Source organism: Silurus aristotelis (assembly GCF_946808225.1).
Source record: "Silurus aristotelis genome assembly, chromosome: 24".
NCBI lineage: Eukaryota > Metazoa > Chordata > Actinopteri > Siluriformes > Siluridae > Silurus > Silurus aristotelis.
In genome coordinates this window covers 18,992,361-19,009,775 of record NC_139597.1, presented here as the reverse complement: position 1 = coordinate 19,009,775, position 17,415 = coordinate 18,992,361, and the positions used below count along the sequence as shown (strand labels likewise).

General features: G+C 42.9%; 2 protein-coding genes across 3 annotated transcripts in view; both read left to right on the top strand.

The window, feature by feature from the left end:
- The window catches only part of LOC310719320 (uncharacterized protein), a 25,352-nt gene extending 10,840 nt beyond the window's left edge, over positions 1-14,512 (top strand). The window contains exons 5-24 of the mRNA XM_083528909.1: positions 274-400; positions 570-735; positions 853-985; positions 1,112-1,208; positions 1,364-1,442; positions 1,550-1,680; positions 3,293-3,450; positions 3,940-5,312; positions 6,548-6,909; positions 7,165-7,300; positions 9,122-9,389; positions 9,867-9,914; positions 10,002-10,128; positions 10,389-10,554; positions 10,642-10,762; positions 10,942-11,038; positions 11,138-11,213; positions 11,812-11,942; positions 12,503-12,651; positions 12,726-14,512. Of these exons, the coding sequence (XP_083385035.1) occupies positions 274-400; positions 570-735; positions 853-985; positions 1,112-1,208; positions 1,364-1,442; positions 1,550-1,680; positions 3,293-3,450; positions 3,940-5,312; positions 6,548-6,909; positions 7,165-7,300; positions 9,122-9,389; positions 9,867-9,914; positions 10,002-10,128; positions 10,389-10,554; positions 10,642-10,762; positions 10,942-11,038; positions 11,138-11,213; positions 11,812-11,942; positions 12,503-12,651; positions 12,726-13,774 (4,994 nt within the window). The 3' untranslated portion in view covers positions 13,775-14,512. The remainder of the gene's footprint in view (positions 1-273; positions 401-569; positions 736-852; positions 986-1,111; positions 1,209-1,363; positions 1,443-1,549; positions 1,681-3,292; positions 3,451-3,939; positions 5,313-6,547; positions 6,910-7,164; positions 7,301-9,121; positions 9,390-9,866; positions 9,915-10,001; positions 10,129-10,388; positions 10,555-10,641; positions 10,763-10,941; positions 11,039-11,137; positions 11,214-11,811; positions 11,943-12,502; positions 12,652-12,725) is intronic.
- A 647-nt stretch (positions 14,513-15,159) lies between these two features.
- syn3 (synapsin III) overlaps positions 15,160-17,415 on the top strand; it is a 58,806-nt gene continuing 56,550 nt past the window's right edge. Inside the window, exon 1 of one of the 2 annotated variants that reach the window (XM_083527871.1) lies at positions 15,160-15,423. The gene's annotated coding sequence lies outside the window, so the exon portion shown is untranslated. The remainder of the gene's footprint in view (positions 15,424-17,415) is intronic. The other variant, XM_083527870.1, reaches the window with a different exon arrangement.

The following is a 17,415-nucleotide window of genomic DNA, read 5'->3' as shown; positions in this document are numbered from 1 at the left end:
TCTTCGGTTTGTTCTTGTTACCTCCTGCTACATGGAATTGACACACAATAAAGAAAAAATTTAAAGGAAAAAAGATCTTCCACTCCACCTCATATCTTAACGGAGAAATATTTCCTGCTGCCACCTCCAAAGACGTCTTATACAGTCGTGTGTGTTCAGGTTTATAAGAACATTTTGGTGAAGAACCTCATGGAACAGCCTGATACTTTTCTCCATAAAGTGTACTGGTCTTCAAAATTGTTTTCTAATTGGATATTTTGGTCTTGATTGCAGAGAAATGCTGGAGAGTCCATTTTGGTCTTCCCTATAAGTGGGAGATGGAGATGGATGGGGTTTGGATGGACCTCCATAACAGTCGAGCGATCGAGATAGATTACTGCGATCCAGCCAAAACCCAGAGGTGCGTAAGAAACTAAACTGGCTTTATTTCCACACGGAAATATGTCTGTTCTTCTGTCTGGTTCAAAAGTATTCGGACACATCCGGCTGTTGAAGATCTTGACCTTTATGTCGTTTTTTTTTTATTATTGTTGAACTTCTGACGTTCCTTCTCCGGTCTTTGGTAATAGTGTCGGCTGCGAGCCCGTGCGTTTCGACACGATGACGCGGGGACTTCACCGGGTGCGGCGTCTCTCCACGATGTCCTCCGTGATGGAACCCAACTTCAGACACACTACAAAGTGGATCTGGTACTGGAAGAACGAGTATAATTCCTGGATCCAGTATGGATCTGTTGTACGTAAGACTTCCGAGGAAGTGCAGAGAAAATAAACAGAATATTTTGCTATGGTTTTATTTATTACTATACAATTCTGCTTTGAATGAACTTTTTTTTTCTTTGTAAAATGACAGAAGGAGATGCACAGGCTGTCCTCCATCACCAGTGACGGGCTGGAGAAAAAATATCTCCACTACCTGGAGGACAAGACGCACGAGGTGGTGAAGTTCACGGCGGGTAAACATTCTTATGAGCTGAATTTCAGAGGTACGGTCAGATCTCATTCAAACCCCAGAGTCGAGCTGATACGTTGTGGATCTCGGACATAATATCCTCTGTGTGTGTGTGTGTGTGTGTGTGTGTGTGTGTGTGTGTGTGTGTGATTTTATGAAGATATGAAGCAGAGGAACGATCTGAGTAGCTCAGAGAGAGCAGTAAGACGCAGACCGTTTTTTGTTTCTCTCTTCGACATCCGCACTACAAGAATCGGGTAGAAATAAATACATCCCATAATAACCACGCATTACAGTACACACTATATGGTCAAAAGTTTGTGGACACTTAAGCATAAGACTAAATGATGGATGGAGGGATGGATAGTCATGTATTCATATTCATGATCGTTCTTTTTATTCCTTTTTGCAGAAGAGCTCCAAACTGCAGCTCTCATCCAGGTGTACCAGGATTTTGGGATAAATCTGCGATTCCTGACTCCGGATTTCAGGTACAGTGTTTTTTTTCCGTTTATTTCTTCTGCTGTACCTTTTTATTTATTTATTTATTTATTTATTTATTTATTTATTTATTTTCCTCCCCCGGTTTTCATTACAGCGCGTCTTTCTTGACGCATCTCACAGGGACTACGTCAGGGTGCAGGAACTTTTCAACAAGACCATGAAGGAGTTCAACATCCTGACCATCGAACGGGTTCAGAACAAGGAATTATGGGAGGATTTCCAGACGTGAGTGAGAATTCTGCTTTGGGAAATATTTCCGTCTGAAAATCTTTTTTTATATTGATTTCGACACTGAAGACTAGAAGATTAAAATATATCTGATGTTCTCCTGGTGCTTGAGGGGGTTTTCTACTTTGTCCTCCGATGGATAAATGGATGGATTGATGGACGATGGATGGTTGGTTGGATGGATAGTTTTCTACATTTACATCTACATTTGCGGCAATTTTATGGATGGATGGATGGATGGATGATTTTTTTGGATGAATGGATGGATGATGTTATGGATGGATGGATGGATGGATAATTTTATGGATGGATGGATAGATGGATGGATGAATGATTTCCTTTAATGGATGGATGGATTGATGGATGGATGGATTGATGGGTGGATGGATGGATGCATGATATTATGGATGGATGGATAGATGTATGAATGGTTGGATGGATTAATAATTTGATGGCTGGATGGATGGATGTGTGTATGGATGGATGATTTTATGGCTGGATGGATGTGTCTATGGATAGATGATTTTATGGCTGGATGGATGGATGGATGTGTGTATGGATGGATGATTTTATAACTGGATGGATGGATGGATGTGTGTATGGATGGATGATTTTATGGATGGATGGATGGATGGATGTGTGTATGGATGGATGATTTTATAACTGGATGGATGGATGGATGTGTGTATGGATGGATGATTTTATGGATGGATGGATGTGTGTATGGATGGATGATTTTATGGCTGGATGGATGGATGGATGTGTGTATGGATGGATGATTTTATGGCTGGATGGATGTGTGTATGGATGGATGATTTTATGGATGGATGGATGGATGGATGTGTGTATGGATGGATGATTTTATGGCTGGATGGATGTGTGTATGGATGGATGATTTTATGGATGGATGGATGGATGGATGTGTGTATGGATGGATGATTTTATGGCTGGATGGATGGATGGATGTGTGTATGGATGGATGATTTTATGGATGGATGGATGGATGGATGTGTGTATGGATGGATGATTTTATGGCTGGATGGATGGATGGATGTGTGTATGGATGGATGATTTTATGGCTGGATGGATGTGTGTATGGATGGATGATTTTATGGATGGATGGATGGATGGATGTGTGTATGGATGGATGATTTTATGGCTGGATGGATGGATGGATGTGTGTATGGATGGATGATTTTATGGCTGGATGGATGGATGGATGTGTGTATGGATGGATGATTTTATGGCTGGATGGATGGATGGATGTGTGTATGGATGGATGATTTTATGGCTGGATGGATGGATGGATGTGTGTATGGATGGATGATTTTATGGCTGGATGGATGGATGGATGTGTGTATGGATGGATGATTTTATGGCTGGATGGATGTGTGTATGGATGGATGATTTTATGGCTAGACGGATATAAGGATTAGGAAGGTTAGATGAATGAAGGAATTGATGGTTGGATGGTTGAATGTATGGATGGTTGGATGAATGGATGATTGGTTGGTTAGATGGATGGATGGATGGTTGTTTGGAAGATTTTATGGATGGATGGATGGATTCTTATGGGAATATAGTACAGATCTTTGTGGTTTATTCGCAGGAAAAAAGAACGAATGAAAAAAGCAAACAGCGACAAAAAATACGGCGATGCGGAGCGACTGCTATTCCACGGCACCAACGGCAGGAACATCGACGCTATATGCCGCCAGAACTTCGACATGAAGGAGTCTGGAGCCAATGCAACAGTGTACGGTGAAGGTTAGCACGCTCATGTGGCTTTTCCAACTAGACCATGTGGTACGGCTCGGTACGCTAACACATCCGTGATCCGCTAGTTAGATGTTAATTGGCCTGGTGGAAAGCGCTAGGGTGGGTGTACTGGTCATGTGATCTGAGGTACGGAGAACGTACAGTTACATACAGTACATTTGGGCAGTAGGTAGTCATGGGTAGTCGATGGTTTAGTTCAGGGTGGCCAACCGGTCAGAGACCGAGAGCCACATTTTTTACTGTTTTCCCGCAAAGAGCCACATCATACATATGGGCACACATTAACATCACCCATCCCTTCCTCTTACACACACACACACACACACACACCTCTCCTTAGATAAAAGATCTCCTTCTATAGAGCTCTAAACCTGAATAAACGTGGAACGAGAGTCATAGCAATCGTGTAGTCAGGTGTCCACAAACTTTTGGTGGTATAAAATATTCTGACCACTTGCTTTATTGAATCTGTTGCAGGCTGCTACTTTTCCAGGGATGCGAAATATTCCACCGATTGCACCGATCGCTACGGCGACAGATCCATGTTCGCATGCAGGGTGCTGGTCGGACAGTACGCCAAAGGAGCGCCCCATTTTCGCAGACCTCCGTCCAGAAGCGCTGCAGGAAACCTTTACGACAGCTGCGTAAACACCGTACATGAGCCCACCATCCACATAATCTTCGACCGCTCCCAGGTTTACCCAGAATTCCTCATTACGTACAAGAAGTCCAGCATCCCAAAAGATATCGGAGTAATTCGTTCAAACGTCAGCGAGTCTTCCGGTATTTCCGCGAGCAACGTCATGTCCTGGGACATATTATCTTCTGCAAACATCTTTACGACAAGGTCTCCTTCAGATCCAGCAGCAAATCCAGATAAAGATGTCTTTTTGGAGACAAATGATGGGAAAAGCCTGACAGATGTAGTCACCGGAGCTCCGAAAACAGACTCGAAGTCGACGTGTGGTTTAACTTCACACAGCAGGTTGCTCAGAGAGTTCGACCAGAGCTTGAGAACATCTAAAACGATTCCAGGTTTGACCCATTTAGACCCATCTAGTCTATCGGGGAACAGAGTTCCGTCTGGGATTGAGGAAACCCTTCAAGAGACCGTGCCAGCTTGTACCTCCAACTCTTTGGATCCATCGCCACGTTCTCCAGACAAACCCAAAAACCTCGATGCTTCCTCGATCACCTTCTTCACAGAAATCGAGAACAAAACCTCAAAACCCAGTTGCGCTCCAGGTTATAATCCGTCTCGCTCTGGATCCTCATCATCCTCTCATGAAACCTGGTCCTCTAGAGATGTCGACAAAAGCTTTCACATCGATGATGATAAACTAAACGTGATCCAATCAGCACGTACGTTTGGCTCAGAACCAAGTTTCGGTTTCACTAACACACCTGAGGAACTCTTCCCTCCAAAGCCAGCTCAGGTTTCTTCATCTTCATTGATATCCACTGGAAAGTCAGCCCAAGTCTTGGCAATATCTGTGAGAAATCCAGAAACATCCAAGCAAAGTTCAAACCCAGACTTGGTGGCTTCACAACGATCTTCAGCTCACAGAGAAGCTGAGAGAAGCAACCACTCTCAACCACTTTCAGCTGCACCAGATTTTGAAATTCTTAGCTCTGGTACACCTTCCAACATTCCAATTTTCTCCGACCTCTCCGTGATGTACACGGCCGGTTCCTCTTCAGCTCCTGAGCCGTCCTTCTCCGAAGGCTTAACTTCAGTTTCCTTTTATGGAACGCAGCCTCCTGATGTCTCCGCTAATCAACCTCCTGCGAAAAGCCCGAACCCCCAGAACGTCCCACAAGCTCAAAACGTGAAGAGCAGCGAGTGCGTGGTGCAGTGACGCCTTCGAATCGATTCGGTGGAAACAAACATTGATTTCAGATGAATTGAGCATAATCGCTGCTCCACGTGACCTTCACAACGCCATGTACGAAGACACGAATAACCTCCTTATCAATCTTCTGAGACCGCATTCGAATCAGTTTCCACGTATCCTCTCACGTGTTTTAATAAAAAGTTATAACATTTATATTTTCGTAACAATTTGAAATAAAAAAATGCGTGCTCGCCTAAATAATATATGGAAACGAATAGATTTGAATATTCATACAAATAAAATATCGAAAAATCAAATGAATGCATTATTAAATTCAATTTATTCTTATTTAATCAAATTTATTAAATGAAATGAAATAGTTGACAACTTGATTATAATATTCATGTCTCTATAAAACCTTTTCATAAGTAAATGCACCTTTGATATGCGGCCAATAGAAATCCTTGTTTGCTTGAATACATTATATAAGAGAAAAGATTAAAGCTGTGGACACGCGTCTGACTGACGGATGATTTGAACTCGTTCGTACTCCGAATTGGTTCTGATGTCTGATGGGTTTCTGTGAGAGGACCAGCAGATGGAGCAATGACATGAAGGCATGGGGTATATAGATCGATATTTATATATATAATCACGAAGTGTGATCTCAGTGTGTTATGATGTAATAATGATTGATGATTATTTCACACAATAAACATGAGAATTGTTTGCTGTAAATGCTGTAAGGTTTTCTTGTATTTATTTATTTTTTTATTTATTTATTGTTTGATTTTCAACTTAATATTACAAACAAAAGAAAATATATTCTGTCTGCTTTAGTCATCAGGAGGTCAAACAGTAGTTTTTCAAGCCTTAGTGCATCAGTTTGTGAACAAACTGTGTGATGGATCTGCATATATTTCTTTATATATATATATACAGACAGAAAAGCAGACAGAGAGATGGATATATAGACAGACAGACAGATGTGTGTGTGTGTGTGTGTGTGTGTGTGTGTGTGTGTGTGTGTGTGTATATATATATATAGAGAGAGAGAGAGAGAGAGCGCGAGAGAGTGTTAGTGTGTATATATTTGTAAGACTGATATTATTATTATTATTATTATTATTAATAAACACATATGGACATGTACAGCACATTTATTTCCTCATTCCTGACGCGTCCTTCAGTCACCGCCTGTACGAGTCACTGAACGAGGCAATAAACGAATCTGAACCAATCATTTTTAGGAACCGAGTCATCAGATTCGACTCACCAGGACGAAACGAAACTACCAGCTATTTTCCTGGACTTCGGGAAGAGCACAAGCAGGACAGGAGTCAGTCATGGAGTCAGAAGAGGCTGTTAATCAGTATTTCTGTGCACCAGGTGAACAGAAGGAGCTGGAGGATGTGTGTGATGAGGTCTGTAAGCTCGAATTGAACGAGACTGAAGGTGAGACAGAGACATTTGTGCTCATTGATGAGGACAGTGAAAGACAGTGTATTAAGACCAATCTGAGATTGTGTAGGACTGAGGGCTGTGAAGGCTGCAAGAACCTTCACCTGTGCAAAAGCTACCTGTTTGGAGAGGAGTGTCCATGTGACGAAAGGTAAAAAAAAACAAAACAATTTATCTCCCACAACTGAAGATATATAAATTATATATATTATATTATATATTATTATGAATGTTATTTTATTATGAATATTATATATCATTTTATATATTATATTATATATTATCTTAAATATTATTATGAATATTATTATGATAATATATAAGATTTATTCCTTTTTTGGTGTGTGCATTATCTGTCTGATTTGTGTTCGAAAATAAATCCGTATTTCTCATTTGCCAATTTCAGAGACGAGTGTTTATTCAGCCACGATCTCTATTCAGAGCACAACGTCGGCATTCTTTGCCAACACAAACTGCTGGAACTGGATTGCGATGAGTTGTGCGTCACACTGCTGCAAAACGACACCACGTTATTGCCTCAAGTAAGACCTGAAAAACAGCATGAGTCTGGTGTTACATCCCTTAAACCACACTGATGACTTTTATTCCCTCTTGTATTCTATGTAACTGATAATCCAGCTGTTACAGGATGTTAGTGCAGGATGTGGAGATGAAGAACAACCCGTTAAAATGGTGTAAGACCTCACACGTAGCCGTGAATGATCATCTTCTCCCATGGTCACATTGAGGAGTTCGAGCTGTCGTTAGGTTCAGAGCAATTTTTATTGCGCATTCTTTATATAAAACCCTTCTGCTCCGAGTCACACCCAGAGATAAAGTAGTGCCAGAAGATAACATTTATTTGCATAGTAATTAAAGGCACAGTGAGATTAATAACAAAGCTATTGGAGTTCAACCCTGCTGCTGTTTCTCTTTATATTTAAAATTCCGATTTCGTCCAGAATTCATCCTGCACCTCAAACCATTTATTAAAAATCATATAGAAGTTCAACCACATTCCAAACTCCTCCATGGAGCTCAGTGAGGTCATGAGGGAACGTGTACAGTCGCTGTCTCACTTTATATCGAACTGAAACTCAGATTAATATGGTTACGTGTGATTATTATTTATTTAGAACGCTGATTCAATTGTTTCAGCCTTGTTCCAGCCAATCACAATCCACTATTCATACCTGAACCTCGTTCCAGCCAATCACAATCCACTATTCATACCTGAACCTCGTTCCAGCCAATCACAATCCACTATTCATACCTGAACCTCGTTCCAGCCAATCACAATCCACTATTCATACCTGAACCTCGTTCCAGCCAATCACAATCCACTATTCACACCTGAACTTCCTTTCAGCCAATCACAATCCACTATTCATACCTGAACCTCGTTCCAGCCAATCACAATCCACTATTCATACCTGAACCTTGTTCCAGCCAATCACAATCCACTATTCCTACCTCAACTTCCTTTCAGCCAATCACAATCCTGTCCATGCATATATGTCTCATATTTAATTTCCAAATCTTTGGGCATAAACTAATATTTCCTGTTATACAGGAAGTGTGTGTACGCTGTGTTTACAGCAGGGGTCTGATTACGGATGAGTGACTGATTAACTAAAAGAAGAAAGGAGTGAATTTGTATCGCTCTACGAAACTTATGATGTCAAACACCCCACATGTGGTTTTTTTCTCCTCACTGTTTTTTTCTTTCAATAGAAACATCTGTACACATGTTCATTCACGTGATTGTCCGATTAGCCAATCATCTGTCAGCAGCACAATGCGTAAATTCAATACGTTATAATGCGTCATAACCCATTTTTTGTTTCTAGAAGGTGGAACGTAGAACGTGCGCATCCCTTTTGTTTCTATGCAATAAACTCGGTGATGTAACTTCCGGAAGATTTCCATTGACCAAACTAATCTAAAAACGTCCAGATGTTGCGCTTTATTTTCATGAAACAATCCTCTCTCAGCGTGAAGAGCGGCTTTACACGATCTCAGCATCCGAACACTTCGTTTCTCCAAAACGTTCTGAAGATGTTCTTCACTACTTGGAGGTTTCTTGTTCATCCCAGAGCAGATCAGTAGGATTTAGGTGCGATGACTGAGCAGGTCGTTCCATGATGGATTTCACTCCAGACCACTCGGACGTATTCGTGGCTTCGGCTCGTCGTCTTGGGAGCCGTTTTGGTTGGGATAAACTCCTGGGCCCCAGAGTGAGGCCCTTAACCCCATAGCTGCTCATTTATACGATTGAGATAAATTTCTCTGGATGAGGGCGTCTGCCGAATGGCGTAAATGGAAATCTTTTGAACGTAACTCCCTCTGCCTCGTGCACACAGGTGTGTTCGGCGTATAACGAGGGCGGCGGCGAGTTCGGGAACTGCCCCGAAGCAGGATCCTGTAAACATCTCCACGTCTGCGAGGACTACATCAGAGGAACGTGTGACGGATGCAGCAGATGCCACGATTTATACGAGCCTCACCCGGCGAAGACGTTGCAGGACAGCGGCGTGCCCGGTCAGCTAATGGACGTTTTAGTGTTGATCTATAAGAACATGCTCACCATCGCAGACATGAACAAACCCAACATTTTCAGCAGAACATCAGGTAAGCTTCCCAAGCTCCTCTTTTTTTTAAAAGCCATTCAGATGCATTTCATTCTCATCAGCACCGAACGGATCTCACGAATTCGAAAAACGATTCAAAAGTTTGTGGACACATTAAATCCCCATTTGCTCTTATAACAACCTCCACTCTTCTGGGAAGATGTTCCACTAGATTGTGTGGAGATTTGTGCACATTCAGCCACAAGGATGCACAAGGAGATGGAGGTGGAGATGAAGGCACCTGGGATCCTGGGTTTGTAGCTCTATAACAGAAGATCTTCTCCATCCCATATGTTCATGGAGCTTTGGTTCGGGTCTCCTAGTTAAAGTGAAGGGAACGTTTCATGTGTCTGAATCATGTGTCCCAATACTTTTGTGGATAAAGTGTTATATATATATATATATATATATATATATATATATATATTATAAAATCTGAACAAACCAGTTGTTTCTTCTTTTCTGTTTTTTCCTTCAGAGAAATGGATTTGTCTTCTCCACTTCCGAAATTCCTGCGACGTGGAAAGTAAGTTAGCATCCCCCCCCCCCCTCAATCACTAAAACGTACCGTATACCGGGTTCTTATAAAAAAACGTGCGTTTTCTCCGCACAGGCACGTGCGAGGACGCACATTTCTTCTTGCCCTATAAATGGGAGCAGAGAAACGGCCCAGGTTGGGATCTTCTCCCTGATCACGAGGAAGTAGAGAAAGCGTTCTGCGATCCCGCTAACACGCACAGGTGTATATTGAAATCGCATCTTTTTTCGGCCACGTGCGCATTCACACGCGGTGTCGTGAAACGCTCAGTATGCGTTATTCACTTAGCGATTTCTAGCTACATGGTTTCCTCCTATCAGAGCAAACAGTACTGGGAAGATCTTTCACTGGAAGCTTGTTAGTTCAAATCCCAGTGCTGCCACCGTGTGGCAAGAGGAATCTGTGACAAGACTGCCTCAGTTCCGGTTTGATTCTCCTCCACGTGATTTGTTTTTTTCCCAGTTTAGGCATCGTACCCGTACACTTCGACACAATGACTCGAGGTTGTCTAGATGTTCGCCGTCTCTCCACCATTTCAGCAGTTCTGGATCCCAGCTTCGCCCTCACTACAACATGGATCTGGTACTGTGAGAAGGGAGATGGGACCTGGGTCCAGTACGGATCATCAGTAAGCAGTAGCGCTACTCGTATTATTAATTATTATTAATACGTATATTATTTTGATATTTGATTTTTTTTTTTTCGATTTTTTTAGGAAAAATCGCACGATATGAGTTCCATCACCAGTGAGAACCTGGAGTGGAAATACCAAGAGAACCGTTATTCTGTTATTAAATTCGCTGCAGCCGGACACTCTTATGAGATCAATATGCAAGGTAGGATGTTCTATTGCAATGATCTTCATCTTTTAGATAAAAAAAAAAAAAAAACAGACGGATGTCTAGACTGGAAAATAGAACCGTCTGAATATCACAGGAGCACCACTTTCGGTTGCGCTTCATCGTGCTGAAAGAGATTTGGATCATTCTGATTTTTATGCATCCACTTGATGTAGATATGATGCAGTACAACAAAGAAATGAACACCGCAATGCGAGTAAGGAGGAGACCCATGTTCCTCTCAGCAGAAGATGTTCAAAACATCATAGCAAGGTCATTTTTTTATGGTGAAAATCTTCTAAAAATCAGCTTTAGACGTTCATATTTAGTCTTCCATACGTTTAACATGATATTTGTTTGTTATCTGCGTAGAGAAATGGAATCCAAGGATCACCAAGCTGTACCATGTGACTCGGGTCAAGCAAATACATCTGCAGCTGGATTCGAGGTAAGAGATCTTTGGCACTGTTTTTAGAAAAGAGGACTTGGTGAGACCAGCTTTCATTTAAGTGCATATTAAAAAAGATGCTGCTGGAATCTTATTCCTCTTCCCCCCAAATACACCCCCCCCCCCCTTCCATGGAGGTCCACAATCATCATTGAGCAGAGAAGGTCACGTGTATTTCACCAAACTTGTCCTAGGACTGGTTCAACCCTGCTGGAACGAAGATCTCCTGATCAGGCTCACGGACTCTTAACCTAGAAAGTGCATTTTTCACTTTGTGCCAACTTCCGGGTTGCCATGTACATCCTGATCCCCCTTTCATTATTGGATCTGTGATTGTATGTTTTTCGAATTTTATGTTCAGCAATTTTCTAGGTGCTCATAAACGTCTTGCACTCTATAATATAAAATGCATACAAATGCATGTCAGTTCATTATTAAAATACAATAATGAAATTTATACAGTAAGTGTGGTGACGGGTGCATTCGCAAATATTTTTTATACAATCTACAGGCATCTAAGGGTGCGGTTCTTTACTTTACATGCAAAAAATTCTTTTGAAAATGAGAAATACAATAAAGTGCTTTCTTTCCGTTCCAGAGGATCCTCCTAAACAGACATTCCGAGGAACACAAGAAGGTCCACAAGCACTTTTATGAGACAATGTCCGAGTTTAAAGTGAAGAGCATTGAGAAGGTGCTGAACAAGGACTTATGGGAAGCTTTTCAAAGGTACGGTTCGCGGTCCACAAACAACCTGCTTCGTTTTCCAAAACGTAAACGCGGTCTGTTAAACACTGTTCGATCACGTGATCATCATCGGTGTGCTGATACACTCGCTGTCCGATTTGTGCATCCGAAGCAGGTGGCAACACCGCGGTGCATTAAATCCTGCAGATACAAGGTCAAGCTCTGAACTGTGGCACGGTTGCCTGAGTGTTTCAGAAATTGATCTCCTGCTGGGATTCTGACACACGGCGCGAGATCGCAGCAGTTTGCGCAGAATAGTGTGGAAAACAAACCGTATATAGATTATACGATTATTGCTCAGGAAATCCTGGTTCCACATCTCCATCTGACTGTAGAAAACTGTGAGAAGAAAAGCATCTCAGAGTAGATACCGAACATCGAACCTTGAGGACCACGTGGACAATTAAAGATCTTTTAAAGATCTGAAGCTCTTTTTCCAGTCCATGATATTCCCACATGATTGGCTGCTTGGAGAACTGCATAAATGAATTGGAATGAAGGTTGAGTGTGTGTGTGATTTCTGTCATGTGGATTTCCTACAGGCATGTCAATGGTATGAAGGAGAAAGATAAAGGCAAGGAGAAGGAAAAACGTCTCTTCCACGGCACTCGGTCCGACCACGTGGATACCATCTGCAAGCAGAACATTGACTGGAGGATTTCTGCACGTATGGCAACACCGTATGGTAAAGGTGAGTTGAAAATTTGGTGACACCAAATAAATGTCTACAGTACAGTATAATGTCTAACAGTTTGTTTGCTGCAGGAAGTTATTTCACCAAAGATGCCAAATCTTCTCACGGCTTCACCGACACATCTGGAACTCGGTGCATGTTCCTGTGCCGGGTCTGCGTTGGAGAATATACCAGCGGGAATCCCAGTTATAGTCACCCTCCTCTAAAAGACGGGAAAAATGGCATCTATTATGACAGTTGTGTAAACGATATGAACAACCCATCTGTATTTGTTGTGTTTGAGAAGCCCCAGGTGTACCCCGAGTTCCTAATTCGGTATGAACCAGGAGCACGATATGGTCCTCCACTACACACTTCCCTGTTCAACCAGGCTCGTTTCAGTGCTCCGTCTCAATCCAGTCAACTTTCGAACAAATATTATTGTCCACAGTTTCGTTACAACTACAACGCTTTGACCTCTGCCCCGATCGCTGCCTCGCTGATGGCTCCAGTTTTTCGTTTCCCTCATCCTCAGTTCCGTTCTCCGTTTGTCCCTCATCCAAACCGCGGGAGCCAGTTTCCATTTTCTCCCTACTACAGGCCTTTCTTAGCCAGGAATTTTACCGTTGGCAATCCAACAAGGCCACAAAAGCGACAAGGAGGATTTGGACCTCTGTGTCCACCAGAGAACTTCGTAGCTCAGGTCAGAGCCCCGGCATCGGTTCGAATGCACACCGCAAGACACCACGGTTCAAATTTTGCGATATCATATAGTGGATTTAGTCCGGGTTCAGCTTCTGCTGGTACTTCAGCCCAACCTGATTATCCAAAGTCAGTTAGAAGTGAAAATCCCAGAGCAAAACAAGCTTCTAGGGTTAATTCAAGAGCTGGGAGTAGTCCTGAGGTACAAAGCATAAGACCTGAAGGTAAGAGCTTCAGCAGATTTGATATACAAAGTGCTAAACCAGAGAGTAAGACTTCCAGAAGCTCTGAGGCACAACGCACCAAACCTGAAGGTAAGAGCTTCAAGAGCTCTGCTACACAAAGTACTAAACCTGCAGGTAAGACCTCCGGAAGCTCTGAGGCACAAAGCACCAAACCTGCAGGAACGGGCTCCAGAAACGCTAGAGGAAGGCATTAGTGCTTGTTAGAATACGATTCTTCAGGAGCTGTTCTGAATTTTGATCTAAATCATTTAGTTTTTCAGGTTCCTCGCTATAATCCTAGCACCTACCAAAAGTGCAAAGTACGCATAGGGAAACTAGGCGCAAAAAACAGCCTGTGGGGGCGCCAGAGAGCAAAATTATTTACCTGCCAATTTGCCAATCGTTATTATCACTTACAAGATTTGTATGGTGTGGGAGTGGAGCATTGTGGTTGGAGGGCGGGGCCATTGGGGCTTTTGGGGGGGGGGGGGGGGTTCTTACCTAGGGTGCTAGAAACTCCTAGGATCTCTGGAAGGGCACTAATACTTAACTAATACTTTTTTTAAAGCTCTTTTGAAGCTTTTCAGAAGGTCAGAGGTTCAGATCCAGCGCATGTACAGTCTTCAGTCATGTATAAATTCTGTATAAATAAACAAATTCTGTATAAAAAAACACAAATTTCCAATAAATGAAGCGATTTTCCTCAAAAAAGCTGAGAGGAACACAAGACCCAAACCACAGCCGGGAAATTGATTAGTTCTGATTTCTATCCAGCTGTGCACTGAACCCCTGTGTACACTGGGGCTTATTAATAATGCAGTTGAGCAAATTGTGTTGTGACTACAGACAGACGGTGGATTCCTCCATTATCTTCCTCAAACGTGTCTCCATTGTTGTGTAGCCGTGTTGCTTTATATCGAGAATAATCCAATAAATAAACGATTCCTACACTATTTGTGATCTTCATTTCCTTTTTTTTTCATGTTCCACTAGATTTTTTTGGGAGATTTGACCTTCATCATTAAAATTCATCCCATCTCTATAGCAGGCCATTTAAGATCTTCTACTAAAACCCAGATCTTCATGGAGCTGGCTTTGTGGAATTTATTTGAACAGGCTTGGGGTGAAGTTGAAGCGAAGGGAAGGAAAAATTCCAACGATCCAAAGACAGATGTTTGGAACGGTTTGGTGATGAATCACATCTGGCGTATTGAAAAGGCGTCAGTTCTACGTATTGATCATCAACAGAATGAAAGTCGGTCCAGGTGGAGTTTCGTGTCTGCGCAGGTTCTCTCCGGGTTCTCTTATGTTTTCCGACCTCATGAAGATCTACCAGTAGGTGAATTGGCTGAAAAGAATGTGTGTGTGTGTGTGTGTGTGTGTGTGTGTGTGTGTGTGTGTGTACAGTGGAATTGGACTGAACAAACTAATATGATGATGATAATGATGGACACTAACATTGAAGGTACAGGTAATTCATTCTAAATGCGCGTGCTTTGAGCGCACTTTCCTCCCACCTCATATCCTTCCTCCGGCGACCGCCCTAATGAAAAATTAATAGCCCCCATCACGTGACCACGACTCCGCCTCCCCCCCCCCCAACCCTCCCACCACCACTACCAGTCGGTCCCGTAACGCGCTCCTCAAGCCCCCAAAAGCGGACTGGATGCGACAGAAGGCGCTCGCGTTTCCCGGCATGCATTGGGAAGCTGTCTATTGAGGAAGCTGTGTGCACGGGGAGTCGTGAAGCTTGGGAATCTCCTCCTCATCCTCATCCTCCTCAACCGAGAATATTCAGCTTATCATTATTAATAATAATAATTAAAAGAAGAAGAAGAATAAACCCGGACCGGACGCGTGACAGGTAAAAACTTCATCATGATGTGGATATGAATGTTTTTGAATGCAACAGCATGATGAACCAGATGAATGCGTTCCGCAGTATGTGCGCGCGCGCGCGTGCGTGCGTGCGTGTCTGTGTGCGTGTGTGCGCGCGTGTGTTCTGCACTTACACTTCATAGGAAGAGATGCAGCTCAGATGAAAACCGCTCCCAGTTCCTATCCTCATTGCCATTTGCAATTAATCCTGTGCATGCAATGTTTTTATTTATCTATAATCTTTAATGCACGATGAGCATCACGGATTCAGTGTGTGCAAATAATCAATCAAGCGGTATTTCCCCCCGCCCTCCTCGGGTTTCATCCTCAGGTTGACCAGGGCAACAAATACAGAATGATATAATATCGTGTGCACACTTGATGGAGAAAGGAAGGAATACACCGTTGCGTTTTTTTTCGTTTGCGCACGCGCTCGTTCAACTCGTGTAACAGGCCGAAAAATTCACCGCATTCACAAGTATTTCCTTTCGATATCGATTGATTGATTGATCGATTGGTGCAGACAGTCACAGGCAGCTCCATGATCCTGGAGGATTGGAATTTACAGCCTGCACCCAGCGTGCGCATCTCCATCATAATAGTGATTTTCCTATTGAAATCATTGAAGCTGAATCACTGACCAATCACGTGACCATCATGCAAAAATATTGGTTCACCATTCAGCTGCTTCATCCTGGTCAAGGACTCCGAACGGTTCCCAGGAACAGCATGCGTGAGGTGGGAATTCGCAGAGAATAGGCAACCCATTCAATTGGAATTGGGAGGAAACCTGAGAACTCGGAGGAAACCTGAATCAGATACACGGAGAGAATGTGAGTGTCGGATCGGAGCTTTGGAAGTGTGATGCGTCAGTGCACCACCATAATCCTTATATCGACCTGTCATTTAAAGTGTTCAAATTCTACACGATATGAAAGTGTTTGGACACCTGAACGTTCCTGCCGTACCTGGTTCTTCTCCAAACTGGTGTCTACCAAAGAAAACATAAAAAATTAGAGGTATACAATTGTATCAAACGTAGAAACCTGAACCTGTTCCATCATGGCAATGCAAATGTTTCCCTGTGCACAAACCGAGCTCCATGCAGAACTGCTTTCCATGGTTTGGAGAGGAAGATCTTGAGTGGCCTGCTGTAGAGCTCTGCTGTAGAGTGTTGCAGTCAGACAGCTCCAGGGGTTCTGGATCTAATATGAGCTCATATTAATGTATGATTGTGGTTTGACATACAGACCTCACCCCGTGTCTGCACCGGGTTCCTGTGGGTTCTCCGTTGTTTTCCTACCTGATGTTTCCGGCCGTACGCTGTTCCTCCAAGTTGTGGAGGACGTCTTTTGGAGGCGATTTAATGAAATGTTCCCATTCGCTTGATCTACGAGAGTTTCAGCATGACAATTTTCACCTGTGTGAGCTCAATGAAGATGTGGGTTGGAGAGTTGCACGCTGAATGCACTCCAGGACCCCCTCACCTCCATCAGAACCCGACTCTTCTCTAACCCTCGTAGATAAACAAGCGCAAATCTCCACAAAATCTTGTGGAACATCTTTCCAGAAGAGCAGAGAGATGTTTTCTCATCACTCGGCTAAAAGAATTTAAAGCTCAAAGCGTGCTCCAAACGTTGGTCTGAAGGTGAGAAGAACGTGTGTCCAAAAATGCAAAAAAACAACGACACTATATACAATCCATAATGTAGGGCCAAAAGTTTGCGGACAAAGACGATCTCTCACAAGGCTTTAAACCAGGTTTTATCTATTTCGCTCCAAGAGCATCAGACGCTGATGTTGAGGAGGTTTAGTTGGTGTACCAGTTCATCCCAAAGATGTTCAGGACAACCTCCACACCATAAACCGTGTCTTCACGGAGCTGGCGTTTGTGTACAGGAGCATCAGCTTGATGTTTGAGGAGGAACCTGCTGTGTGAGCGTGATGGTCAGGTGTCCACTCCCAAAGTCAGTCAGGA